The sequence below is a fragment of the Vespa velutina genome, chromosome 8 (assembly GCF_912470025.1).
Source record: "Vespa velutina chromosome 8, iVesVel2.1, whole genome shotgun sequence".
Classification (NCBI taxonomy): domain Eukaryota; kingdom Metazoa; phylum Arthropoda; class Insecta; order Hymenoptera; family Vespidae; genus Vespa; species Vespa velutina.
In genome coordinates this window covers 1,884,870-1,912,090 of record NC_062195.1, presented here as the reverse complement: position 1 = coordinate 1,912,090, position 27,221 = coordinate 1,884,870, and the positions used below count along the sequence as shown (strand labels likewise).

Here is a 27,221-nt window from a genome sequence, read left to right as displayed (position 1 = left end):
AATTACAAAAAAAAAACTATACAATATTATACAATTTCTTTGTATGATATGTTAATGTTAATACAGTTATGTGTGTGTGTGAATGGGGTGGGGGAGGGGGGTTGTATGTACATATATTAATAATAACACAAAATATCTCTTTTTTTCAAAACTGAAAATAATTATAATAAGTCATATATATATATATATATATTTAAGTATTACATTAATTAATCATTGTAATCATCATAATACATACCATGCTATTTTTATGATATAATATAGTATTTTCGTTGGTTTCCGCTAACTTAAATTATTGCTAATTTTATTATTATTTAATGAATCATTTAAAAATTTTTTAGATGTATAATATATATATATAACATTTTATTTATCAATAGATACCTGCTTTAGTCGTTTAGGAGTTCCTTTAGTTATATCGAATACATCATCATTGAAGTTATCCATAGGTCAGTCCAAAAGTTCGTGCACATTTTGGCGAAATTTTTAAATGGTGTAAATAAAACACAATTTAAAATTTTAATCTATGATATATTCTCCTCCGCTATCTACAATATCTCGCCATTTTTCTGGTAGCTTTTTTATTCCATTGGTGTAAAAAGATTCTGGTTTTGAAGCAAAAAAACTTCTGAATTCATTTTGTATATCCTATTTAGAATTGAACTTTTTGCCTTGGCAAAAATTTTGTAAGGCACGAAATAAGTGAAAATCACTTGGGGCAATATCCGGGGAGTATGCAGGATGCGGCAAAAGCTCCCAATTCAGTTCAATAATTTTTTGCAGCGTTGTTAGAGCTATGTAGTCTAGTCGTATGTAGTCTCATGGTGAAACAACAATTTCTTCATATTCTTCAATCGCGGACGTTTTTTAATTAATTCTGAATTTAAACGGCAAAGTTGTTCACTGTATGCATCTGCATTGATGGTTTTATTTGGTTCTAACAATTTATAATAAATGACACCATACATATCCCACCACACACTTAGCAGAACTTTTTTAGGATGTAAAGACGTCTTTGGTGTTGGAATTGGCTGCTTAACTTTGTCTGTCCACTGTCTTTTTCTGGTGACGTTATCATAAATAATCCATTTTTCGTCATCTGTTACCAAATGATCTAAAAATGGCTCTCTTTCAAAGAGCGATAGAAGAGAGATGCAGATGTTTAATCTCTGCTAGCAATTAGCTTCGGACAGCTCGTGTGGTACTCAGTTTCCAAGCTTAGATACTTTTTTAATCTCCTTTAAATGGCGAAAGACTGTCCCATGAGATGAATGCATCTTTTCTGCGATTTGATCCACTGTTAAATGTGGCTCTGACTCCACAAGATTTTTAAGAACGTTGTTATCAAAATCAACAGGACGTCCTGAACGGGGTTCATCATTAATGTTGCTTTTTCCAAGTTTAAATTTTTCAAACCATTTCTGGGCAGTCCTTACACTAATAGTATGTGCACCATGTACACTATTAATTTTTATTGCTGCAGATCTGGCAGTTTCACCACTCGAAAAGAAAAAATATAACACAGCACGTTTATATGCGTTATCGATATTCATTTTTTATCGGTACTAATATGCGTTTGATCTTTACGAAATTTGGTGACAAACTGACGAATACATCAGTCAAACGATGACAAGTTTTGACAGATTCGAAATCTTATCGATCTGCTAATGAGTCATTGTGAATCCCATACATGCTACTAATGCGCACGAACTTTTGGACTGACCTAATATTTATTTTCATTAACATTATTTTTTTTAACGATAATAATGAATAGGAGCGAAGAAGATATCATACGAATATTTTAAAAGAAATTTATTCTGTTTTGCATTGTACAATAATGAATATATTCAATGTATAAACGGTATATAAATGACGTTATATTTCGTCAAAAGTTCTCAGTATTAGATATATCAATTTTTTAAAATCTCCATCTTTTATTTATTTTCTTTCTATTCTATAGAAGTTACGTAAACAAAGATAATATGATATACACTGTATATACTATAACAGATAATTTATTGAGGGGATATACATACATAAATGATTAATACAACGTATTTGTGGGTCACGGAGATAGGAGATGTAAGGGTCATCTTTTGACTTCCATAAACTCAGTTCACTTTAGTTGAGTTACGATCACATACATCATGAAATTTACAGGTATAATTCATTTTTCTTTCTTTATATTTATTAGATATTTTTTTTTTTTTTTTTTTTTTAATGAGTAAGTATTGTTGTTAATTATAATATATAATTTTTAAATTTATGACGATTATAGAAACATTATGACGTTAATATTCAAATAAAATTAATTTAAATATAACATGAAATATAATTTTATATTTTACACATTTGTATTTTCTCTCTCTCTCTCTCTCTCTCTCTCTCTCTCTCTTTATATATATATATATATATATATGGATACATGTATATATTATTTTTGTATATATTATTTTTGTAGATAACAATTTTTTTAAGTGTCTTCTTACATGGAAACTAGGAAGAATTTTTGTTTTTATATTACTATGCAACGTACAATCAATATATGGTTTATTTACACCAGAAAAGGAATATAGATATTTGTATAATGCTACTTCTAGTTCAGGTGTATTATTACCATCTAGTTCTGCATCTTCATGGAGTTTAAATGGAATACTTGTGATTCAAGCAAGAGAAAATGCTGCAGTAATGCAGGTATTCTTTTACAGACTTTAAAATATTATTTTTAATTTCAAACAAGAAATATGATAATGTAATGTATATGAATTTTATAAATAGTTTCAATCATTGAAAATGAATATTTGGAATGGCAAAACTGGAGAAAAAGGAGAAGATATAGATATTAACGAAAGTGATGAAGATCTTTTAATGCCTTTTGAAGTCACATATAAAATGGGACTTGTAGAAAATTTCACTATACAAAATGAATCTGTTTGGGTTACAAATATCAAGCGTAGTATAGTAGGAATATTACAACTGGATCTCTCTACTATAGAAAAGGAAGCAGCATTCCATTCTACTGAAGTAAGTTGTTATAATATCATAATGTACCATTCATAAATTATTATTATTATAATATTCAAATATGAAGGTAAGGGGGAAAGATAATTGTACATTTTTTTGATAATAATAATTTTCAATTTTTTAATGCATTTATAGACAAATCATTATGGTCAATGCGACATAGAATATGTTATAAGTAGTGAGAATGATAATGAAAAAGTAATTAGAAAGTCTTTAGATCCACGGACTTGTATTGGTCATTCCTTTCGATTTTGGACCAATGTTCCAAGAATGCAATGTCCTCATTCTGAACAAGTGGGTTTTAACATATATTTATTTTACTAATTGTTAAAATGTTTATTTATGTATATAATTCCTTTAGGATCCCATTTTAAAATCCAGCGAACGATTATATTATGTAAGATATAATAACACTGTAGAAGATATTTTATATATTAATGCAACAGGAGGAATATATGTACAACCATTTCAAAGTTTTGGTGAAGCACAGTTTTATTTTTCAAGGTATATTATTTCTTTGTTTCTATAAGATATATTTTTTAATAATAATAGAATAATATCTATATGGAGTATGTAGGCAGAATCTTCAATTAATTACGGTACAAGATATAGTGAATCAAATTTCATTGTACAATCCACATACTGTAACTTTGCAACATGAACTTCCAGAGGAAGATTTGACACAAGGTAGAGGAGTACTAGATAAAGATACTATTTTTAAAGTTGTAAGTTATATTTTATTTTATTATTTATTTTAATATTATTTTTTTTTCTATTTCTATAACAAAAATATTACATTTTTACAGATAGGAAACTTATTAGATCGTTTGAGCCAAACACTTGAGACTCCTGGTTTAGATACAGAAATAAATAATCTACATAACACAACTATTTCTATTCTTCTCTATTATCTTGGAATGTTAGACCGTACTGATTTAGAAATCGCATACAATAATATTTCAGGAACTAGTTACAAAGAAGAAACAATACGGTATAAAAATATATTTTTTTATATTTTATTTATATAAACTAATATAAATATTATTATTTTAATTTTTGTAGGAATATGTTTTTGGAAGCACTTCCACAAATTGGAAGTAAAGACTCTGCCTTGTTTATATTCGATTTAATTCAAAATCATAAAGTATCAGATATAATAGCAATACAACTTTTAACTCAATTACCATTTCATGTTAGGAAACCAGACATACAATTATTAATAACTTTACGACCACTTCTAAGTTTAGCAAGAGAGATTTCTGCAGAAATTCAGAATACAGCCATTCTTTCATATGGCACATTGATTTATAAAACATGCCTTGTGTATTGTTCATACGAAATACTTGACGATTATGTACGTTTTTATCTTGATAAATTCACAGGTATGCTGATGAAGTTCTATTAATTTAAATTTAAATAATATCATTAATATTGAAATATTTTCTAGAAAGTACTGAGTATGAAAAAAAAATGATATGGTTAGAAGGTTTGGCAAATATACAATTAGGAAGGGTAGTTGAATTTTTAGAATCTATTGCAAGTGGGAATAATGCAGAATCACGTCATTTTCGTGTACTTGCGGCTTGGGCATCTCTTCCATCTGCACCTTTAAGACCAGACATTGTAAGAAAATTTATAAAATCTTATATATATATTTTTTTTATTATTAATATGCTCATTGTTGAATTATACATTCTTTCATGCATAGATATATCCTGTGTACTGGCCAATATTGGTAAATAAGACAGAGCATTTAGAAATGAGAGTAGCTGCATTGACATTATTAATTGTTTCTAATCCAACATCAAGTAGATTAATATCTTTGTATTGGTATATGAAAACTGAACCAAATCTGCATTTATATAATTATTTTTATACAACCCTAAAATCTATAGAGCAGACAACATATCCTTGTTATCTTGATATGTATGTAGAAATTATTTTAAATATCTATGTATTATGTTATAATTGTTGTAATTATTTTCTTTATTTAGGGGAAGTATAGCAGCACAATTTACACGTGTACTTCGTAAACCGTCTAATAATAAATTGTTACTAACTGGTAATTATCTGTTCGACTACAAAGATACATATAGAAAATTTGGAGCCATGCTTCATGGAATTTTTATAGCAAATCCAGCTACGAATATACCAGAAGCAATGTATGTTACTTTGAGTAATTATGGAAGTGGTACTACTATAAATCATGTATCTGTAAGTAATAATATATAGTCATTATTAAAAAAAATATATCAATATCACATATATTTATATTATTGTTTATTTTTATTTATAATATAAATATTATTTATAGTTGTATATCAAAGCGGAAGGTCTTCTACATTCTTTATCAACTTATCTTGAAAATCCAACACACGTTAAAGATATACTGAATCAATATAAATTAGATCAGAAAGAAACTGCTCCAATACATTTAGAAGTAATTGCACAAGTCCAACAGAAGACTGTTTTATGTTTACATTTAAATCAAACGAATATTGCAAAAGTAGTTCAATGTCAGTATATTATATTTAATTAATAGTTTATTAATATCGAATAATTCTTTTTATAAATAATAAAAGAAATAAATTATATTCAAGGAATATTGTTTTCTAGATTTAGCTTCGTTATCTGATAATATATATCAAATATTCCAAAATACAGAATTTCATATTAATCAACAACGAATAAATATTCCCATAACTATGGAATCAGTACAAGTAACGGATATGGGTACAAATGTAAGACTTAGCATGACAGCAACATCATTATTTTCAATGAGAGGAAATTTTATACATTCGGATATTGGACGTAATAATCATGTTATATTAAGGTATATACTGGCTTTGTTATGTTGAAATTTTACAAGAATTTCTTATTTTAATGTATATTCTTAGAACATCCATTCATGGAAGTGAAATAATTGAAAATTATAATCCTTTGGTTGATTTGTGGCATGCAGCTGAGAGAACACAATCTATCCATGGATATCTTCCTATTAATATTACAATTGGATTAGATGAGAGGCCATTTATCACATATAATACACCAGGAGGTATATTCATCTTTTTTACTTTTTAAATATCGAGATATATAATTACTATATTCGTATTCTTAGAACATTTTAAAATGGGAGTCGTTGCTCATGTAAGAACAGTTACCCATATAAGAGGACCTAAGACTCAAACAAAGTTAAAAGTTATTTGTCCTAATTGCCCAACATCATATACAGTTAGAAGAGTATTACCAATAAATAAATTAAAGGTAAAATCTTATTCAAATTATAATACATCTAATATTTAAATAGAAGATAATATAAATCTTCAATAAATATTTTTATCTAGACAATAAATTTATTTGAATTTGAATTCCCTGAATTGGGAGGAAAAATATTCACAAAACTTTTTGATTGTGAAAATGCAATATCAAGAGAAAAAGTAATATCTGATATATTATCATCCCATCAAGCTAATTACCAGTAAGTTTTATTTCATTTATATTAAATTTTGATTATTATATTATTTATATAAATGTTCTATATTTGTTTTGCATAATATAAGAATTTGGCCAGGCATGAAAATAATTTTGGCGACAGTGCATCTTTTAGATTATTTTACATATGTACCACCGAAAGGTAGCTGCGGATTAACCATTTATGTAGAACCATCTGATGCATTAGTGCAAACTCAAGTTGGTATAAAATAAAATCTTTCATAAATAATAATTCATTGATTTAAACATTATTTTAAATATTATTTGCTAGGTAAAACTTGAATATCTAAAAAATAATAAACATCACATGTTATCTTTGACAAATCGTGAACTTAATTCTCAACGTGTTTTGTATCAATGGAATTTAGCTGCTCTTTATGATACTACTGGTTGGATTTCAGACAATCTTAAAATCAAGGCAACTAAAATTACACCCGATGGAAAAATTATGAAGGTAATGTAGAATAATATATGAATAATAGTAACACAAATGCATTTCAATATATCCTTTTCAGTTTTGTATAGAAGCTGATAGAGAAATGGACTGGGAATGGGACTTTTTAAATGTTAATCCTACTTCTCCTTGTAAATTAAAATTATTTTTTACTTGGGGACCATCTGATACTGCTAAAGGTAAATGTAATGGTTCGTCGATCATATTAAATTTGATTGGTGAAATCAGTAAAGCACAACTTGAAGAAAGTCAAAGAGAAAAGTCGCCTCATAATCAGTGCCGTAAAGAATTGAAAAGAAGAAATTTTATTCCATACACTGATACTTGTTATGAAGCTTCAAAAGAATTATCTATCTTAAGGAAGTATCAATTTTTTCTTAAGTACGAAAATGTAAGTGGATACGAATAGATTTGTTTAAATTATTCATAATGTATATATTATTAATGTTGTTAATTATATATCTCTTTCTCTATTTATTACATGTAATGATATTATTATCAGTTACCAGAGCCACTGTCAAAAATCGTGTGGAAGTTAAGAGCTGTCTATGAACTATTTAGTGGAAACAATAATTATACCAATAATTCTGGGCAATTTCTTTTAAATGCAGTCTTTCCTAAAGATTCTGACAGTAGTGAACTGGAATTAAATTCAAATAAAGTGACTATACCATATGGTTCTAATTTCATAGAAAATTTTTTAATACGAACACGAATCCATAGATATATGGACAGTGTTCTTTTTCATTCATTTTTTAGTAAGTTGCTTAATATATTTATATATTAACAATGATATATATTCTTTCTTTTCAGGCACGTTAAAATAAAACTCTAAATATTCTTTTACCGTCAATAGGCACGTGTATTATAGAACCAAATATTGTACGATCAATTTACAATACCACAATTGTTGTTAACTCTCATAGAAATATATTATTACTTGGCCAATGCTACGATGATAATCCAAGATTTGCTATTAGAGCTTCTAAAACAAAAAATAATTTAATAAATGTACTTATTACTGATGAAACAGGTACTATAAAGGTAATTCAATATTACAATGGTGGACATATATATAATGCTACATCATATGTACCATTAGAAAAGCATGTGTTCCAAAAATTTGGATCTAAATGGTATGTAATTATTGTTAATAAGTATTATAATAAAATAATACTGATATTTCAAATAATATTGATACTTTCAATTGTTCGATTACAATGTTAAGTTTAATAATAAGAAATTAATTATGTTACAGGATAAAATTGCGTGATATATCTGTTGATATATTGTTTCCTAATACTCTTTTATTTATGCAATGGACGCAAAATCAAGTTTTACTTTTATTTCCTACTTATTTAACTGAATTCAGTTGTGGTATATGCACAGTTAATAGTTCTATTATTAATAATTTTTATGAAGAATTATAGAGTGATTTATAATTTTATTTATATGAAAAAAAAATATTTTATATTATATAAATACAAGAATATTATAAATTGCTCTTAATGTTCTAATGTAAATATTATTTTGTATGTTAATATATTAGAGTACAAAACAGAATGATGATTATTTTGTATATCACACAATATTAAATATATTTTTAAGATTAAATTTATATGTACTATTAAAATATGTTTCTATAAAATAAAAAATAAAAGCATCTGATGATTTTTTTTATATATAGCTTTATGATTAAAAAAAGTATTTTTATTTAAGGATATTATATGATCTTGTGTAATATCACAGCATCATTAAGCAAAATATTACTTTTTTATATTTTCACTGATAATTCGATATATTTATTACATCTATTGGATTACAATTATTTTTCTTTAAGGCATTTATCCAAATGTTCATTCATGATATTTTCTGTAAATAATTCCATGCACACAGGACAAGGATACTTCTTGGGATCTGTTGGATGAACTTCTTCTAGATTATCATTATTAATGTCAATGCATAATACAGATTCATCATTAAACATTGTTCCAATACATTCTTCCAAATGATCATTCAATGACATTGTAGATGAAATAATCGTGTTGCAAATTAAACATTTTTGAATTTCGTGTTTGCTGTTAGTTTTTCTAGAATTAGATTGTGTATTTGTCTTCATACAAGGACTATCAGCAAATATACTATTAGATGATTCAGAATCTGATGAACTATCAATAACTATTATATTAGGTGATGAATTTGACACACATTGTTTTGGAAAACATATGTCAAGATGGTTATAAATTTCTGTAGTCTTAAAGCTCTTATGACATACTGAGCAATCTGTGAACTCAGATTTATGTAAATTGTCTAATTTTTGTCGTTTCGTTGATGATGCATGCATTACATTACTTCGTTTAGGAGTAGTAAAGATATTATCTTTCATTGATGAAGTATCCATTTGATCATTAACATGATTTTTTACATCGTTCGACTTTTTTTCATCTTTATTATCTAAACACGAATCTATATGTTCGTTAATAATATTAATAGAAACAGAAACATGACATATAGGACAATTTACAGGATCACGAATCTCCTGGTTCGAAGCATCACTTTGACTTGCATTTGTTTTTCTTTGTACAGATTTTATAACACTTTTTTTTGTATTAGCTTTATCATACGATGATGTTTTTTGTTGTAATGATGTTTGTTGCTGATTATTACTTTTTATATAAAATTTATCCAATAAATTGCTTTTACCGATTTTAGAACCTCCTATTTGTCCAGAACAAGAATATTTAGGAGTATGATTGTTATTAACTATTTTAGAAGTAGAGGAACTGTTTGGTCCTCCTACACCCCATCCATGAACATTATTTGTATTATTACCTAGCTTCTTTAGATTGCTATCTAATGATTTATTATTTATTTTTGGATTAAGAGGACTATTGCTTTTATGAATATTTTTGATCTTTTCATTTCCTGGATTAGAAATTTTTGATCTAGATATATTGTCAGATTTATGTTGTTCGAATGGATTATTATTATTATTTTTCAACCAATCGGTTAGATTATTTTCTTTATAAGTATTTTTCGATATAGTTTTTGATTTTTGATTATTCTTTGTATTTTTAGTTTTAAAATTTTCTGGTTCCTTGATTTTTATAAACTGTCCACCACAACTTTGTTGATGTTCTATCCACCAAAAATCTGATGGGCCTGGTGCACGATTCATAGCTCTACGTACAGTTCCAAAATATGGAGCCTTCTTATGACAAGGACCATTGCATCTCCACCAATGTTGTTGATACAATTTAACTTCATCGTGAAAATTATGATATATCTAAAAAAAATACATATGATATTGTTACCATTATAAACTATACAATTCTTTTTATTTGTTAACATTTACATACTGTTATGTTTGTTCCCGCCTCTTTATTTATTCTATGCATATGCTTGCAAAATTCTGGTCCATGTCCATCTCTATCGCGATTATTATTTGTCAAGAACAAATAACCATGAATCATTTCATGCTAAAATGATAAAAATGATTATTATTATTATTTTATAACTTATGAAATTTAATTTCATCAGTTAATTAAAATGAGAACATTACCAGCAATGTCTCGACAAGATCTTTTCTTGGCCTCAGTTTAAGTAATGGAACGCTAAGAGAAATTATACATTCTTTATTTCTTGGATGATAAGTACATACTCCTGCACAACTGTAAAGTAAATAATATATATCTTTTTTAATTATATTTATAAAAGATATATAGAGTAACAAGTGTCATTTATACCTTGTCATTCTATTGCTCCATTTAACCTGAACAGATAATAAAACATTCCAGAAAAAACGTGAATTGAATTGCATAAATAATGTATAAATATTAGGAGTTGGATCTATTATTTCCAATGTTTGATCGATTAACGTTTTTGGTTTGTAATGTTTATTTTTCTGCGAATAAAAATTTAAATTTATTATGGGAATATAATAAATTAAAAAAAAAAAAAAAAAAAAGAAAAAAGTTAACATTAATCAGATAAAAAAAAAGTATATTTACGTCTTTCGGAATAATTGCATTTTCTGTTACACCAACAATATTAAGTTCGTCATGTAAATTTAATGCTAATTCTAAATCACGATTCCTTTTTGAATTCATATTATAACAATCTTTCCTTCAAAGATTTATATTCGGACTGACTTGAAATAATCACATTTTATTAAATACCATTAAAAATCCTTGAGGACATTCCAATTCGTTTAAACTTTTCGATACTTTGAAAGGTCGTTTATACCACTCGTATAACTTCATAGTACACGAAAGAATGTCAGGAAAATTTCTCAGAACATGTTACAGATGTTTAATGTATAATTAAATCTTGAAAAAATGAAAAAAAAAAGAAAGAAAAAAGAAATTAACATAACTTTATTAAGAAAGAAATTAATATAATTCATTAATGCTTTTTTCTGAAATTTAATCAATATTTGTAGAATTTCTATTCATCCATTTTCCTTTAATAAAACGTAATTAATTTTGCTTTGTCACACAACAATGATCTCTTTATCGCATTTCTACGTTATTATTTGTTGACAGATATTTATAGGAAATATATCTTTTTACTTCAATTGATAGAAATAAAGTTAGTATTGTATATTTATTTATCAGATAAAGTACATAAAGTTAAAATTATAATATTTATACTACGTTAAGAAAGGTTATGTGTAAGATTTAAAATTTCGAGGATTTCCCGCTATAGCCAATTTCAAGAGTATCAAGCCGGAAACAAGCAGGTTTCGTGACGCAGTGGCGTAATCTTTTGCGGCCTGTCTGTTGCTTTGCAATTCGTTCACACAAACGGGCTCGTAAAATGGCGAGGTGCAGTTGTTATTTACTTACGTGGAATATAACGAGAAAACTTTGAAACAAATTAAATATATTAATTATTAGTAGCTTAATAAAAATAGTGCACCATAATCGTCGTATACGGGCATTCGTGAGTATTATTATAAAACGTTTATAAATAAATATTTTAATGCGTGTGCATTGATGATAATACGCGTTCATCTACCGATTCATCAAATCCATACGAGTTATTCTTCTTATTCTTAGTTAATATCAATAATGTCAATATATTGAATAATATGCTTATCTATAATCTTCCCAGTTGTTATTTTCAAATATTTTTATCGTCTATAATGTTACATTTTAGCGATAAGGTTATGAAAAGAATTGATTGTTCTTTTCTTTTTACATATCATGATCATATACACATTAGATTAAAATTCTTTAGAATTTTTATACTTCCCCATTAATTGTTTGTCTTATTCTCTGTAATATGCAGGATCGAACTCCCTTGAGTATCGTACGCATGTTATGCGTACGAGTTTCTCAAGATCGATTCTACTTTTCTTTGACTTTTAGGTTATGACTTGGAAAATATACTTCCTACGACGATCATTATTTTAATCGGACACAAGGTTTATAGGTTTAACCAGCTCTTATTAAGTATTAAGAACAATTTTAGTAGATAACAGTGACAAACTGAACTAGCCGAGGAAAATGTTCTTCCTCTTCTTTCCGACGTTCGTTGTCTTTTTGTTCCTAATTAAATTACGGAACTTTCCGCAAACATACATTTTTTTTTGATTTTTTTATTTTTTTATTTTTTCATTTTTTTATTTTTTTTTTTTATAAAAAGAAAGTTAAATAATACATTTTTATCTCTTTATTTTGTATATGAAAAATTAATATAAAATTATGCAAATAAGAAAAATATATTCGTTTATCAGGTTTTATGATAATATAATTATTTAGATACTTTTCTTAATTTATAAATTTAAATAATTAACTTTTTTGATGTTGCATAATATATTTATATTTTTTTTTTATAACTTTTATTAGATCAAATTCCATTCAATTTAAAACTTTTTATTCATACTTTTTTTTTTTATGAACAAAAAAGTAGAACGTTGATTGATGTATATGATCATAATATATTATTATAATATTATATATTATTCTCATTTAAATAGAAACGTTATTTTTCACAAAGTATTAAAACATGATATGTATTTAATATTTTACATAAACTAGAAAAAATCAGAATATTTATATCATGACTAATCGATTATTGATCATGTATTTACATACATATATATATATATATATATATACATATATATATATATATATATATATATATATATATGTATATATATATATAAAATTATAAAGATATAAGTTGTTCTGATTTTTTAATACAGTACATTGCAACAAAAACTTATTCCATAGCATAGAAAGAATCATTGTATAACTATTTTCTAACTCACACAGTACAAAATTTATTCTTCATGACAATTCTTTTAGGTATCTGAATCTTTGAAGCACATGTTGTACAAAAATTTTAATAGAAAATTAAATTTTATTATTAGTTATTAGTTAACTGTATATCATTTTATATATCAATCAGAATACTTGATCTGACGTTTTTTTATTTTTATTTTTATTTATTTATTTATTTTTTTTTTTTTTTTTTTATATAAGTATTTCTGAATTATCACTTGTTTGTTTAGCAACAGGATTAATATAACCAAAATAGTGATATATTAGATATACTAAACAATTATATTAATTGGATTACTATGTCCTATTTATAGTTCAAAAATATTCATTGTTAAATATGCAATATTGTATTATAAACAGTATTATTTACAAATAACTAGCAGTGAATAAAAGCAATTTATGATAATGATGATTTCATACATAATCTTTTGCTGCTTGATATTACAAAACATTCTTTTATATGCTTCTGTGCTAAGTTATGCCTATTATATAATCACTATATAAGAAGTTAAAATTGAAATAATTAATTTTGAATATTAGAGTGATATATGCGGGTGAAAAAATGTATTTAGTATTTTTCTTTTCCTTTTTTTTTTTTTTTTTTTTTTTTTTTTAACTCGTGAATTAATAATATATTATTAAAACTTAACTACTTTTTATATCATTTTTAATACAATTTTTTTTTTTGTTTTGGTTTTATTTTTTTTGACTTCTACTTCCTAGAGATATGAGATATATATATATATATATATATATATATATATATATATATATATATATGTATGTATATATATTCCGCATAGGATAAATATATTATATCAGAAATTTTTAGAGTAATTGTAAATTATGTTTAATAGGTCGTATTGTGCACATTCTAGAAACTACATTCTACAGAAATGATATTAATGGACTGGTATATTCTGGCACAGTAGCAGCAGTCCAATACTGATCTACATTGATTGAGAAAAGATTGTATTGCGAGCAGTAAAATCTTGTGTAATATGGCACAATATTATAACTTTGTGACCAATGCCAGTGGTACATTAACACTTGAGGAAGTACAGAGAATTTGCTCTGTAGAAGGGCAACATGTTCAATTAGTTGAGGATGTAAATAATGGTGGTAATGGTTCACAACAATTTTTGACTTATACTGGTGCCCAACAAAACAGTGAGCAAACAATATTTTGCCAGCAAACTATTAACTTAGGGAGTCAAATCTCCACACCGCAATTGGAACAAGGGTAAACTTATGCGCATGCATTTCAAGTATTAATGTAGTAAAATGATATTCTTTTCATTGATCTTAATGCTTTGATAGATCTAAATATTAAAATATTTTAATCTTAGTTTATTCATATCATTGAATTAATAGAAAAACAAAAAAAAAGAATATTGGGGTTTAATTGATTACAATCAAATAATATTTCAGTTTAATAGCATGGTAATCAAAGAAAACATATGACGGTTTCTATATTTTATTAACAGTTAAAAAATTTAATACTATTTAAAAAAATATACCATTACATATTTATAATATTAAACTTATGTGGGATTATATAGTATTAATTTTAATTATATATTGTTTGTGTTTAGGAGAAGTGTTGTACTGTTACAGAATTTTTTGTAGAATATTTATTATGATCTTTGATATAGTCTATTCTTATATTTGTACGCGTGTGCCTCAAAGAATATATTAATATGTCATTTTAATTTAAACATTGTCTTCTGTGTCTTTATTATTAAAATAACAGTTTTAATTTAAGTAGTAATTGTCATAAATCCACATCAATATTATTTTGGAAGACCTGAAATGTATAATTTTTATGAAACTGTTGATGTTAGAAAATAGTATGTAATTAGAATCTATAAAATTAAAAAATAGATTTCTCCTTCTCTTAGTGTGTCAGCCTTATATTTCTTTAACTCCTTTAGTATATATAAGTCAATATAATATCATATAATGTACTGTAATATAAAAAAAAAATAAATATATATCTTAAAGATTCTTTTTATGTTATATTTATGTCTTGTGTTTTGTAAAGTTTTATGTACTTGTATATCATTGTTATATCTACATTTTTATGACATTCATCTTTTGTATTTATTATAACTTACAGTTTTATGCTCAAAGTTATTTGATAATATTTCATAGTCTTAAATATATATACAAATATATATCATTATGAAAAATTCAAAGATTGACACATGAGACAAAGCTGATATAAAATTTACAAAACTGATATGTTCATCTATCATAGATCCAAATATAAAGTTAATATCTAATATTATTTATTTATTTTTTAGGCAAAACGTATTCATAATTAAAACAAATGAAACATCCCCATCTCAAAGTATATTAAAGCCTAATACAGTTAAAGTACATACGGCGCCAGAAAATATAGTAGGTGTTGTGGATAAGAGAGGTAAATATTATTGTTTTTAATATAAAAAGTACATACACGATTAGAATTAATTTTCATATCAGTTTACTTATTTTTTTCTTTCATTAAATAAAATTTACGAAGTTTTTATAAATCAATTATAATTGAAATTTCTTTAAATTTATGTTAAAATAAAGATTTTTTCATTTTTGTTTTTTTTTTGTTTTTATTATTATTATTATTATTATTATTATTAAAAATTAATATAGTAAATTAAATTTGTAGCTATTAAACCATCAGTGGAATGTAATAATGATAATCAACAGATACAATGGGTGAAGATGCAAGAAAATAGTATTAATGTAGATGCAGTTTCAAAACAAAATACTCTTTTACCAGAAAAGAGTCAAACTGCTATTTTAAATAAGAGCCAACCACAAAATAATATAACTATACCTGTAAGTGATCTTGTAGTTTTGCATACATTAGTCATATGTTTGTAATTTTTAATTTTAATAATATGTCTTTTCAGTTAACTCTACATGGAAATACTGAACCGCAGGTTTATACTCCTGAATCTGCAGAAAAGAAGTCAGTTAAACTATATCAAAATAAAAATCGATTTTCGGCAAATAATATACAAACAGTTTCTCCATCCATTCCTTCTGATGGTTTGAACTTAACAGATACTGCATCAAATCGAATACAACAACGTTATTATGTACCAAACGTTAAAGTAACTTCTCCTTCATTCCATAATAAAACAGTTAATACAAGTGGACAGAATGTAACTACAACACTTACGCGACAAGTTCGTACTTCTTTTATTCAAGTATCTCCAACACGACCTACAGTTCCTACTCAGATGTCTAAAAATCCATTGAGATTACAACATCCAGAAATGGAACATTTAAGTCAAAGGATAAAACAAGCAAAATTACGACAGTTGCAAAACGACCAACGTTCGCAACAAAATATGAGAAAGAATCAAGTATCCAATATGTCACAAAAGCCTGTACAAAATATTGCAACTAATTCATTACAACATCAACAAGTAGCAAATGTAATACAACAAAAGCAGTTACAAAATATTACAACACAGTTTCAACAATTACAGAAACAATCGTCAGTTGGTACTATAGAACAAAAAAATTTACATCAGTTACAATCTCAACTTTCCTCACATTCGCACAATATGCAAACAAATTCGGATGTTGATTCTGATTGTATTTTACAAGAAAGAGGTATTCTAAAACAACAGTCTTCTCCATCTCAAACAGATTCAGAAGGTGGTGCAAGTGAAAGCATTGCATATCTACAAAAAGTTATTGGCAATCCTTCAACTACTATAGTACAGCGTCAAATACAAGGCAATACTGCAAAAATGTTGGTAATCTTACCTAATGGTGAACAAAGATTAATCACATTTGATATATCTAATGATGATTGTACTGTGCAAGATCTTCTGGAACAGGTATTATTATTATTATTATTATTATTATTATTATTATTATTATTATTATTATTATTATTATTATTATTATTATCATTATTATTAATATTGATATTACAAAATAATTATTTTATTAAAAATTTTTTATTTCTTATGAAAAATGAATATTATTAGGCAAACATTACATTTGGTGGTGAGACTGCTGTATGCTTAGTCTTGGATTCTACTTTGGGTATAAATTACATTGTAGAAGCAGGACCAGGTACAAGTGCCATATTGAATGAAATTCATGAGCACGACAGCAACACATCACAGGATAGTGCATCTATCGGATCACGCAATACTTCTCGCTCTATTAGGTAAGATTATTTTGGAATTTTAATGTTGTCTTTATTACAAAACCATAGAGTTATGTTTATTTATTTTATAGTTAATATATTTGATCATACTGTAATATGAACAGATGTAATAAATTAATGTGTTTTAGTTCACCTGATGAAAATAGCAATCCTATATGTCAGAATGAGGTAAGAAAAAATTACAATTTTATATGGAAACATTAAGATTTATTTTTTGATTAATAATAAAATTAATTTTATAAATTAATTCAAAATGTTTCTTATAAAAAATAATTAATTATAATTATTTGTGACATACTACGTTCTAAATGTATATTTATAAAAATATTACATTTTGAATGTATGTCATTTGAGTATATATTTTTTTGTTTGTTTTATTATTTCTTTATAATATACTATAATTTGAAGTTTCCTTTTTCTCCTCTTTTTTCTCCTTTTTTTTCTCCTCTTTTTTTTTTCTTCCTCCCCTTGAAAATATATGAAGATTTAGAGGAATTGAACAGAGTATAATATTTCATCATATTTAATAATATTAACATTTTGCGGTATCGGTGATACTTGCGATAATATTGATAATTTCAATAGATTGTAGAGAACATTTTAAATATTATATTTAAATATTTTTTTTTTTTTTCCATTGGAATATATATTTAGTAATTAATTTTTCTGCACCTTTTTCCAATTCAAGTATAGCATCCATATGTATATAGCATCAATTTTTAATTCTAAACTGTGTCCAAATAATTTTATTGAGAACTTCTTTAGCGTTGCTAATCGACATTCTACATTTATGTTTTTAACATTAACAGATACGCACAATCAAAAATGCATTTGTATATTGATAAAGTCTACGTTATCAAATCGCGATGATACAGTATCATTGATGGACCGTAAAGTGTTAGTATCTCATGTGCTAATTAACAGTGGTTAATAGTGATAACATTATGTAATATGTATCAGATATAATGATTTTTCAGGTCTTTATTTTATATAAAAAGAATTAATTTATTCATGAAATATTAATGACAAATGAATAATATACAATATTTATTAATATTTGCTATATATAATGTGTTCTATATTTCAAGGTTTGTTTATTAATTTTAAGGATAATCAGTATATATAAAAATTCTATTCTGGATATATATATATAGTAGCAGTACCAATATTGTGTTATTTTACACTGTTAATAATCTGCAAAAAATAACTGTGTAATATGAAAAATAGTTACCAGTTAAAATGATATAAAGTTTAGATTTGGGCAATAATTTTTTATATTATAATACGATATTAATGTACATACAAATAATAATTGGTAATGTCAATTTGACACATACAACATTATTATATTAAATAAGTTATGGCAAAAGCTATAACACATTTTCTATGGAATTAGGAGGCTATATACATCGAGGGAAAGCTTGCACTGTGTCCAAACTGTGGTATTAGCTCATTAGACTTCAACCGATGTCAACGATGTTTGAAAAAATTACCAGAGGATGTGAAGACGATACCTATGACTGTGGGTATACAAGAAAAGAAGGAGAACATGCTGTCTGTCAATGTAAGGATCATGACTGGAATGCTTGAAGACCAGTATAGTGCATTGTACTTAATATTAAAAAATTGTTATAAAATATAGTGATTGAGTGACAGATGAATGTCTAAAGAATTCATATTATTCAAATTGTACATGCTTATTTAGTATTACTAAATGAAGAAATTTTGCACATATATATATATATATATATAGCATAATTTTTAAGGTACTAAATTTATTAATATAATTTTAAACCTAGAAATTTTCCGTGCGTTGAAGTTTCAGGTGATATCTATAGCAGATTTCTTCTATGATCATTTTGTTATTATCTCATATTCCAGATTTTTTTTTTTTTTTTTTTTTTTTTTTTTTTTTTTTTTTTTTTTTTTGTTATTTTTAATACAAATATTTCTTTATGTGTCTTAAATATATTCTAATATTATATTTTTACAGACGTTTTATAAGAAAAACAATGAACGAAATTCTTCAGCAAAATTGGAGAAATTAGAACGCGATGGATCTGCTTATAAACGTGGTAGAGGAAGAGGAAGAGGTTTCACGTCAAGGACGAAACTTATTAACAAAGAACCAGGTATTTTTTAGATTCTGTATCGTACTTTAACAATATTAAAGAATAAAAATAAAATATATTGTCCATATATTAATTATCTTTTTTTTTCCCCTCAGAATGTTTAACTATATCATCAGATGAGGATGAAGAGGGGAAAACTAGAAAAGTAGATGGTGTTAACACTAGTGCAGTTTCAAGTAACGCAAGTAATAATTTTACCGAAGAAATGGAGACAATCCTTGATAAAGAACCAGTAATTACAAACAACTCTGTTTCTAGCACAAATATTGATTTTTCACCAAGCAACGAAGAATGTACTGAAGGTAATAATATTGATTAATTTTTGTCATCAAGATATATATTTTTATAAGATTTATTCCAGGATATATTTACTGTACTATTACAATTACTTTTTATAGGCGGAAGTATAAGATGTGAAGATCAGAATTTTACAGATAGTTCTATACAAAATATACATGCTGCTATTTTGTGTCGGACAGTCAGAATAGGATCATATAAATATATCCCACCAGAGAAAGTACTAATATCTCCAAGTGGAATAAGATTTGGAATACCTTTATTAGAAGATGGTAAGGATTAAATAAATATATGGTATATATATTCTCTTCAATGAAAAATTTATTATCATCTAATTATAATTTTATGTTTTTGTATTGTTTTATATTACAGATACAAGTTTTGTTACATTGGACGTTAAAATACAAGATTTAGTAAAGGTTCTGGTACATTTTGGAAAATCTATGCCAGTTATTTTCTTTTATACAACTACAAGTACAGGTGCAATGATTCGTGAATTATTAGGAATGCAAGATCCAAAAGGGCCATATTATGATCCAGCTGGTAAAGGTAAGTAGTATTTAAATTTTACATATATAACATTTACAGATATATATACATATATTATTTTATAAAGATCTGATCTCTCCGTAAAATATTTTTCTACTGTACAGATCATACACATAGACGGATTACTTTATTGCCGGAAAAGATATCGGACGAATCAAAGGTTGCATTAAAAAATATATTCATGGTAAAAAAAGGCTTGTTCGAAGAATTAAATCCAAAAGAAGCAAATGATATTTTAGTGCGAGCATCACCGAAAGATGTATGTGATATTCTTCAATATAATTAAGTGATATATTATTATGTACATATAATTAAATAAAATAAGTCATATTTTATTATATATGATTATACAAAATTTATATTTCTCTGTTTAATATTTATTTCATTTTTTTCCTTACAGAATTCATTAGTTCAAGGTCTTACTAGAAGGTACAGTCAAACATCACTTTCAAGTGTATCTACTGTAAACGGTGGAATACAAACGTAAGAAACTATTTGATTTTAACAAAATTAGCATACATATATACTACTATATATGTTTTTTCATACTTCATATTTATATATTTCTAATCTATTTTACTTTACAGAATAACAGTATATCCACCACCTCCTGCAAAAGGTGGTATAGCCATAAATACCGAGGATTACTTATGTCTTGGGGAGGATCAGTTTTTAAATGATGTTATTATTGATTTTTACTTGAAGTATTTAACATTGGAAGTGTTATCAGAAACAGATCAACATAGAACACATGTATTTAGTTCATACTTTTATAAACGCTTAACAAGTCCTCATGCTCAAGCTGGTGAAAGTGCAATTCCTCTTTCTGCAGCTGCTAAAAGACATGCAAGAGTGCAGAAATGGACTAAAAATGTTAATATATTTGAAAAGGATTTTATAGTGATTCCTATCAATGAACAGTAAGTTTGCATATATTAAATGTTTATATATTTTACGTAAATTATTAACATTAATAATGTATAATGTTTTTATATTTATAGTGCTCATTGGTTTTTGGCGATTATTTGTTTCCCTGGTTTAGTGGGGAAAGTTTCTATAAATCCTAAGACTACTAAAGAAGAAGATGTTCATAAAACGGTTCAGAAGAGTAAAAAAATGAAAGATCTTAAAATTCAAGCTGTGACGATTGGAACTACTACGATAACTCCAGTAACAACTACGATAACAATAGATCAAGGAGATGATGGCTCGGAAAGAGATGAAGCAGAAGGTGACGATGAAGAAATGGAAATGGATAGTGATGATGAAGTAAGAAATAATTAATCATTTTCTTTTAACTAGACAGTATATAGAGGTACATGTTAATATATATAAATACATATATATATATATATGTATATATATGTATATATTTTTTTTTTTTTAATTTTAGGACGAAACTGAAGAACAGGAGAACAATAAAAGCCAAGAAACAGATCATGCTATACAAAATATAAATTCTGTAAAAGTGTAAGTATAACAATTGAAACAACACGATCGTGTATTTTCAACTAAAAAAAAAATTAGGAGATAATTATGAAAAAAATGATACTGAGAATATTTATATTTCTTTTTTAGTCCCTGCATATTGATATTTGATTCTCTTGCGGGTGCTAGTAGATGTCGTGTTGTTGCTACATTAAGAGATTATTTAAGTTGCGAACATGTTGCTAAAATGGGAATTGAAAAGACATTTTCAAAAGATACTATTAAGGGAGCATCTCCAAAAGTTCCTCAACAATCAAATTTTACTGATTGCGGCCTATATGTATTACAATACGTGGAGAGCTTCTTTAAGGTATATACTTATAGTTTATTTTAAGTATGTACCTATATTATTTTAAGGTATATACTTATATATATATTAATTATCAAAGATTTTATTAAATTAAAAATTTTAAATCTAGGATCCTATTAAAGATTATACATTACCGATAAAAACATTAAAAAATTGGTTTGAAGAAATAATTGTTACAAGAAAACGCGAGGAAATATCAAAGTTATTAACTAAATTAATGAACGCTACGAAAGGCGATAAAAATATTACATTGCCTATTGTTATCTTTCCTACGCACGATGGAAAGTTGAAACCAAAAGCTGAAAATCATGTTGAAATAAAACCGGTGAAGACAGATTTAGAAGTAAAAAAAAAGCCTATATCAGAGACAGAAACAACGCCCCGCGCGGCTAATAACACGGTACCAGCTCAAGCAGAAAACGCAGAATCAAATAACGAGGTAGTAAATAAAACTACCTATCAGATCATTCCTTATTCACCATGTACAAGTTCTTCTAGCTCGACTGATACTACCAATTCGACGGAAATGTTAATTGATTCAAAAATTCACACGAGGTATCCAATAAAATGTTTTAAATTATTGGAATTAATCATATATATATATATAAATATAAATATATAATATTATAATTATCATTTACACTTAACGCACGATGTTATTTTATTATAGATCGCCGAGTGAGATAATATCCTATTTAAAATCCAAACGGATTCCTAGGTTAATGCTAAGAACAGACGCTCAAGATGATTCTCAGGCCGCTAAAAAGCATAAAGGAGAGTTCTTTTGAACCTTGTAAATAAATGTTACTTTCTTTTTTATAACGATAAAAATACTTTAGTCTCTACATTCATAAAAAAAAACACATGAAATCATTTACCTATGTAACAAAGTATGTAGTTAATAATTCGTAAGATGAATAAAACCATTAAGTCCAAACCTAAAAAGAAAAATTAAATTAATACAATTATTATTACACATATATATATATATATATATATATATATATATATTAAATAATAAATAATATTATTTATTATATAAAAGTTATTTAATATATAATATTTAATATATAATATTAAATAATTTTGTTCAATATAATTTACCGATTAAATTATTTATTTTCATTTATACTTCTCTTTCGTCGATATTGTCTACTTGACATAATATTGTTTACTTGACATTTTTTATTTTTTAAATTCAATATACATATATCCGATTAAAACTATATAACGAATAAGAATGAAAGTATTTGAGATGACTTTTAGGAATAAAACTGTGGAAAGATGGTCTAGATATATATTAAAATGATAGTATCTTAATATGCTAGGGTTGCATTAATATTTTTAATGGGAAATTATAGCTATTATCTTATGCTAAAGCAATAAAAATAATTAATTTTTAGGAGATTTATTAGATAATTATCTTAAAATATTATTAAACGTTGACGATATTATGTTTATATTTAAAAGCATAAAACGTATGTTTAAAATAATATACAATAAATTTCAATCTAGATCTATCAGGTTTTTTTTTCTAAAACCTCTGTATTACAAACATTTGGATCGCGATATCGTTAGAAACAAATATATCGGGTAAAAAGATTGTGAAACATTGTGCTACACTGTTCTATGATTAAATAATTCGGGTAAATTGGGATAACTAGAAAATATTTAAGGTCACTACTTGCTCGCTTTAAATAGCTTGTTCAAGTTAAATCTTATTCTGTGCGGTGTGCGCACATCGAGAAGGATTATTAAATGATAAAATATGAGTGTTGCTTGAAAAAAATAATTAAATCGTAATCAATGTAATGAAGTGTTGACCTTTTTCCCTGGTCTATCATATATTGTGACATACTGTGATAGTTATTGGTGATTATTATCATGTGAGTTAAGCTGATTGTCGTCTCATTTGAAAAATAGATACAGAGAAACTTGAAACCATTATTCGAAGCTAAATAACATACATTGCATAATATAATAATGTCCTTGACGTTGTATGTATTCTAGAATATAAAAGAATTATTGTTAGAAGACATTGAAAAAATGAAAATTAGATGAAAAAGATATTTAAATTATTACATCCCGATTTCTAATGTGTGTTACATTTCATTTTTATCCGAGTTCTTCATTGTAACACCATCGTCTGTAATAGTCGGACGTGTATCTAAACAGAAGAGGGAACTCGTACGATATTATTCCTTTGAAAAAGTATGTAAACTTTTTTTATAATCTTTTTTTTTTTTTTTTTTTTTTTTTACATTAACACGTTGAATGCGATGTAATAATCATCGATGATCGGCATTGAATTTTTGCTTATTTATATTGCAGTAGTAAGATTAAAAATTATTATTTTTTAATAATAATAAATTCTAATGTAAAGAAAAAAAATATTTATATATATGCATTAATTTATGCAAAATTACATAGCTTGTCAATGTGTTAATAATTGCATATCATTTACTTACGCGTAATATATAATATCTTATAATTAATAGTTTCTAATTATTAATTGTATTTGCAGATCTTGATATCCTCTTATTTATTTTTACTTTTTTTGTTTCGTTTTTTCTTTTGTTTATTTTTTTTTTATTTTTTTTTATTTTTTTTTTTATTTTGTAATAATCCATTATCATGGTTGAAAATATCGTCGCTTTAGCTGTATCCACGTGTTACATTATATTGACGAGTTTAATCGCATATTGGATGAGAAGATATGTCAATTATTACATAAAGGAACCTTTGATACAATCATTGTTTCTCGAGGGAATAGCAACAGCTGAATTATGCGGTGCCTGTTTTGAATTGATTATAAGTAAGAAACTTATTTTTTTAAATTAAAAAAAAAAAAAAAAAAAAAAAAAAAAAAAAAAAAAAAAAAAAAAAAAAAAAAAAAAAAAAAAAAAAAAAGAAGTTTTTTTTCTAAATTAAATTTTAATTTAAAGAAATAATATGCGCGCGTGCTCGCGTACACATAATAAAAATAGATTCCCGTTATAGTTGCAGATAATTGGGGAGTATCCATGTATGCGATATATTTATTTGTTTTAACGATTTGGTGGAGTTTAAATTGGGGCGATGCCAGTGCCTGTCCTTATACGCACATCGAAGAAGCAGTCGAAGGAAATAAATCTTTACGCATAGCCTTTCTCTTGATATGGGCAGAACTTATTGGTGGTCTCGTTGTATTTAGATATATACAATTGTTGTGGGCGTTAGAGATCGTACCTACTCACAAAAATAAAGCTTTTGAAGATTGCACCACGGATTTGCAGGTATAAACCAAAAGAAAAAAAAAAAATTGAAAAACATTTGTATAATTAAAAATAATTATATTAAAAAAAAAATAATATATATATATATATATACATGTATAGGAAACACAGTGAAAAAGTAATAATATATAATAATATTATATTATGTATTATTATTATTATTATACTGTTATACGAAAAATAATATAATAATAATAAAATAATATATTATACTATTATTATATTATTTTATAATATTATTATATTATTTTTCATATATATTTTTATCTCAGCTATTAAAAGTTTATAATACTTTGCTATACGAATTCAATTTACAAAGAATATGCAGAGCATGTATACGCGTATATATTACAGAGTATGCATTACGCGTACGATAGAAAGTAGAATCATATCGTGTGACAATCTTTTAATTATTCTTCTCATGTATTAAAGGTGCCTGTTATATTCGGTGCATTTATAGAATGCATAGCAACGTGTATATGCAGAGTAGTATCTCGTGCATTAAGCAACCTGAATTCAATCTTCGGTACCATTATTGATTCTTTCATTGGAACTTCTTTAGTAGTCGCAGGTTCGAACGTGTATATTTTCTCTTTAATATTTTTAATTTACATTTGTTAATTTACAGATATATATCTATATTAATATAATTAATATAAATTTTCTTTTTCTATTTATAGCATTCAATTATTCCGGCGGCTACTTCAATCCTGCTTTGGCTACATCATTGAAATATGGTTGTTTAGGAACTTCTTTTATGGAACATGTAATCGTTTATTGGGTAGGAGCTTGTGCAGGTTCTATCGCCTCTGTGAGGATATATAACATGCCTTTTATCCAAAATTTTATAAATCGAGGAAAGGAGAAAGTTTCTTAAGAAAAATATTCTCAACGGATTTACCGAGCATCGTTTCCTTTTTTTCTTTCTTTTTTTTTTTTTTTTTTTTAATTCTTAATTTTTAATTTTGTGTTCATTCGCGTTGAATATTACCTCGACATTAATATTTCTCAACTTTTTCCCTGTATAACGTTAAAGGTTAGATTTAGAAGGATTGAAAAAGTTAAGACAAGCGAACATAAAAAGAAAAAACGCACAGATTTTTGAAAACGTATCTAATATATAATGTAATAATAATTAATTTCGAGTGTACAAATTAAATTTTACAAATCTTCAATTTCACAAATCCATGCAGCTCGAATTTATCGAATGATGGAAAAAATAAAAATTCGATTTTGTAAATATATTGTGAATATAGTAAGTAAGATATACCCCAAGTAACATATACCCCAAACAGCTAGACACAAAATATTTTTTTTTTAAGCAAAGAGGTCAACAGGAAGGAATATAAACGCAACAATCTTTGACATATATATATATATATATATAATATAGTTCAATTAGAATGCGATTTATTATGTAATACAATATGACTTTTATTTATAACAAAAATCGATATTTTATTTATTAATAATAAATTAAAGTCGAACTATATATCGACATAAGTTTACTGTAAATACATACATACACATACATACATATCTATACATATGTATATGCATTATAAAAAAATATCATGTTTTTATCAGAGCGTCAATTTTATCATCGAACTCCGGAGAAAGAAAGTTACTAATAAACTATTGTTAAATAAATAATTTATCGCATTAGAAATTGTGTTTTTTTTTTCTGTGTAAAAGAGTATAAAAGAAAAAAA

At 25.8% G+C, this 27,221-nt stretch overlaps 5 protein-coding genes across 19 annotated transcripts; 3 read left to right on the top strand and 2 right to left on the bottom strand.

Moving 5' to 3' along the window:
* Positions 1-117: 117 nt before the first annotated feature.
* On the top strand, positions 118-8,570 carry LOC124950864 (vitellogenin-like). 2 transcript variants are annotated; one of them, XM_047498269.1, is made up of 22 exons: positions 119-2,160; positions 2,462-2,694; positions 2,779-3,024; positions 3,160-3,318; positions 3,386-3,528; positions 3,602-3,749; positions 3,831-4,015; positions 4,087-4,406; positions 4,472-4,647; positions 4,733-4,950; positions 5,019-5,238; positions 5,339-5,540; positions 5,641-5,857; positions 5,922-6,079; positions 6,143-6,288; positions 6,369-6,502; positions 6,585-6,714; positions 6,788-6,970; positions 7,032-7,361; positions 7,473-7,728; positions 7,827-8,106; positions 8,229-8,570. In XM_047498269.1, the coding sequence occupies exons 1-22, from the start codon at positions 2,148-2,150 to the stop codon at positions 8,398-8,400; spliced, it is 4,269 nt and encodes a 1,422-aa protein (XP_047354225.1). In that variant the 5' UTR covers positions 119-2,147; the 3' UTR covers positions 8,401-8,570. The 2 variants fall into 2 exon arrangements, with proteins under 2 accessions (XP_047354226.1, XP_047354225.1); XM_047498270.1 differs by lacking the exon at positions 8,229-8,570 and having other exon boundaries at positions 118-2,160; positions 7,473-7,631; positions 7,784-7,970.
* LOC124951141 (histone-lysine N-methyltransferase SETMAR-like) lies at positions 1,206-1,553 on the bottom strand. Its single transcript, XM_047498970.1, has one exon. The coding sequence runs from the start codon at positions 1,551-1,553 to the stop codon at positions 1,206-1,208; it is 348 nt and encodes a 115-aa protein (XP_047354926.1).
* On the bottom strand, positions 7,255-12,505 carry LOC124950865 (DNA-dependent metalloprotease dvc-1). Of its 5 annotated transcripts, none has more exons than XM_047498273.1 (5): positions 10,981-12,505; positions 10,717-10,874; positions 10,533-10,584; positions 10,330-10,449; positions 7,255-10,256 (listed from the first exon to the last, which is right to left on the bottom strand). In XM_047498273.1, the coding sequence occupies exons 1-5, from the start codon at positions 11,077-11,079 to the stop codon at positions 8,796-8,798; spliced, it is 1,890 nt and encodes a 629-aa protein (XP_047354229.1). In that variant the 5' UTR covers positions 11,080-12,505; the 3' UTR covers positions 7,255-8,795. The 5 variants fall into 5 exon arrangements, with proteins under 5 accessions (XP_047354229.1, XP_047354228.1, XP_047354230.1 ...); XM_047498272.1 differs by having other exon boundaries at positions 10,533-10,641; positions 10,981-12,504; XM_047498274.1 differs by lacking the exon at positions 10,717-10,874 and having other exon boundaries at positions 10,533-10,641; positions 10,981-12,504.
* LOC124950862 lies at positions 11,723-23,179 on the top strand. 8 transcript variants are annotated; one of them, XM_047498262.1, is made up of 20 exons: positions 11,723-11,914; positions 14,142-14,506; positions 15,570-15,688; positions 15,932-16,104; positions 16,179-17,120; positions 17,274-17,458; positions 17,587-17,626; positions 18,855-19,022; positions 19,452-19,590; positions 19,686-19,892; positions 19,989-20,159; positions 20,260-20,436; positions 20,541-20,695; positions 20,837-20,919; positions 21,024-21,356; positions 21,438-21,705; positions 21,830-21,906; positions 22,015-22,234; positions 22,344-22,789; positions 22,905-23,179. In XM_047498262.1, exons 2-20 carry the CDS (start codon positions 14,265-14,267, stop codon positions 23,020-23,022), a joined length of 4,263 nt encoding a protein of 1,420 aa, XP_047354218.1. In that variant the 5' UTR covers positions 11,723-11,914; positions 14,142-14,264; the 3' UTR covers positions 23,023-23,179. The 8 variants fall into 8 exon arrangements, with proteins under 8 accessions (XP_047354218.1, XP_047354216.1, XP_047354217.1 ...); XM_047498260.1 differs by having other exon boundaries at positions 17,563-17,626; XM_047498261.1 differs by having other exon boundaries at positions 14,121-14,506; positions 17,563-17,626.
* A 742-nt stretch (positions 23,180-23,921) lies between these two features.
* On the top strand, positions 23,922-27,023 carry LOC124951339 (aquaporin-11). Of its 3 annotated transcripts, none has more exons than XM_047499604.1 (6): positions 23,922-24,120; positions 24,245-24,445; positions 24,759-25,049; positions 25,235-25,509; positions 25,942-26,080; positions 26,190-27,023. In XM_047499604.1, exons 3-6 carry the CDS (start codon positions 24,869-24,871, stop codon positions 26,384-26,386), a joined length of 792 nt encoding a protein of 263 aa, XP_047355560.1. In that variant the 5' UTR covers positions 23,922-24,120; positions 24,245-24,445; positions 24,759-24,868; the 3' UTR covers positions 26,387-27,023. The 3 variants fall into 3 exon arrangements, with proteins under 3 accessions (XP_047355560.1, XP_047355561.1, XP_047355562.1); XM_047499605.1 differs by having other exon boundaries at positions 23,923-24,120; positions 24,894-25,049; XM_047499606.1 differs by lacking the exon at positions 24,245-24,445 and having other exon boundaries at positions 23,923-24,120; positions 24,894-25,049.
* Positions 27,024-27,221: the final 198 nt, after the last annotated feature.

Coding starts and splice junctions, on each gene's coding strand:
- LOC124951339 (XM_047499604.1), top strand. CDS start 24,869: ATGGTTGAAAATATCGTCGCTTTAGCTGTATCCACGTGTTACATTATA. Junction 25,050..25,234: donor CTGTTTTGAATTGATTATAA/GTAAGAAACTTA, acceptor TTCCCGTTATAG/TTGCAGATAATTGGGGAGTA. Junction 25,510..25,941: donor ATTGCACCACGGATTTGCAG/GTATAAACCAAA, acceptor CATGTATTAAAG/GTGCCTGTTATATTCGGTGC.
- LOC124950865 (XM_047498272.1), bottom strand. CDS start 11,079: ATGAATTCAAAAAGGAATCGTGATTTAGAATTAGCATTAAATTTACAT. Junction 10,450..10,532: donor ATCTTGTCGAGACATTGCTG/GTAATGTTCTCA, acceptor TTATCATTTTAG/CATGAAATGATTCATGGTTA. Junction 10,257..10,329: donor AGGCGGGAACAAACATAACA/GTATGTAAATGT, acceptor TATTTTTTTTAG/ATATATCATAATTTTCACGA.
- LOC124950864 (XM_047498269.1), top strand. Junction 6,289..6,368: donor TACCAATAAATAAATTAAAG/GTAAAATCTTAT, acceptor ATTTTTATCTAG/ACAATAAATTTATTTGAATT. Junction 6,715..6,787: donor ATGCATTAGTGCAAACTCAA/GTTGGTATAAAA, acceptor ATTATTTGCTAG/GTAAAACTTGAATATCTAAA.
- LOC124951141 (XM_047498970.1), bottom strand. CDS start 1,553: ATGAATATCGATAACGCATATAAACGTGCTGTGTTATATTTTTTCTTT.
- LOC124950862 (XM_047498260.1), top strand. CDS start 14,265: ATGGCACAATATTATAACTTTGTGACCAATGCCAGTGGTACATTAACA. Junction 17,627..18,854: donor ATCCTATATGTCAGAATGAG/GTAAGAAAAAAT, acceptor CTATGGAATTAG/GAGGCTATATACATCGAGGG. Junction 22,235..22,343: donor ACGTGGAGAGCTTCTTTAAG/GTATATACTTAT, acceptor TTTTAAATCTAG/GATCCTATTAAAGATTATAC.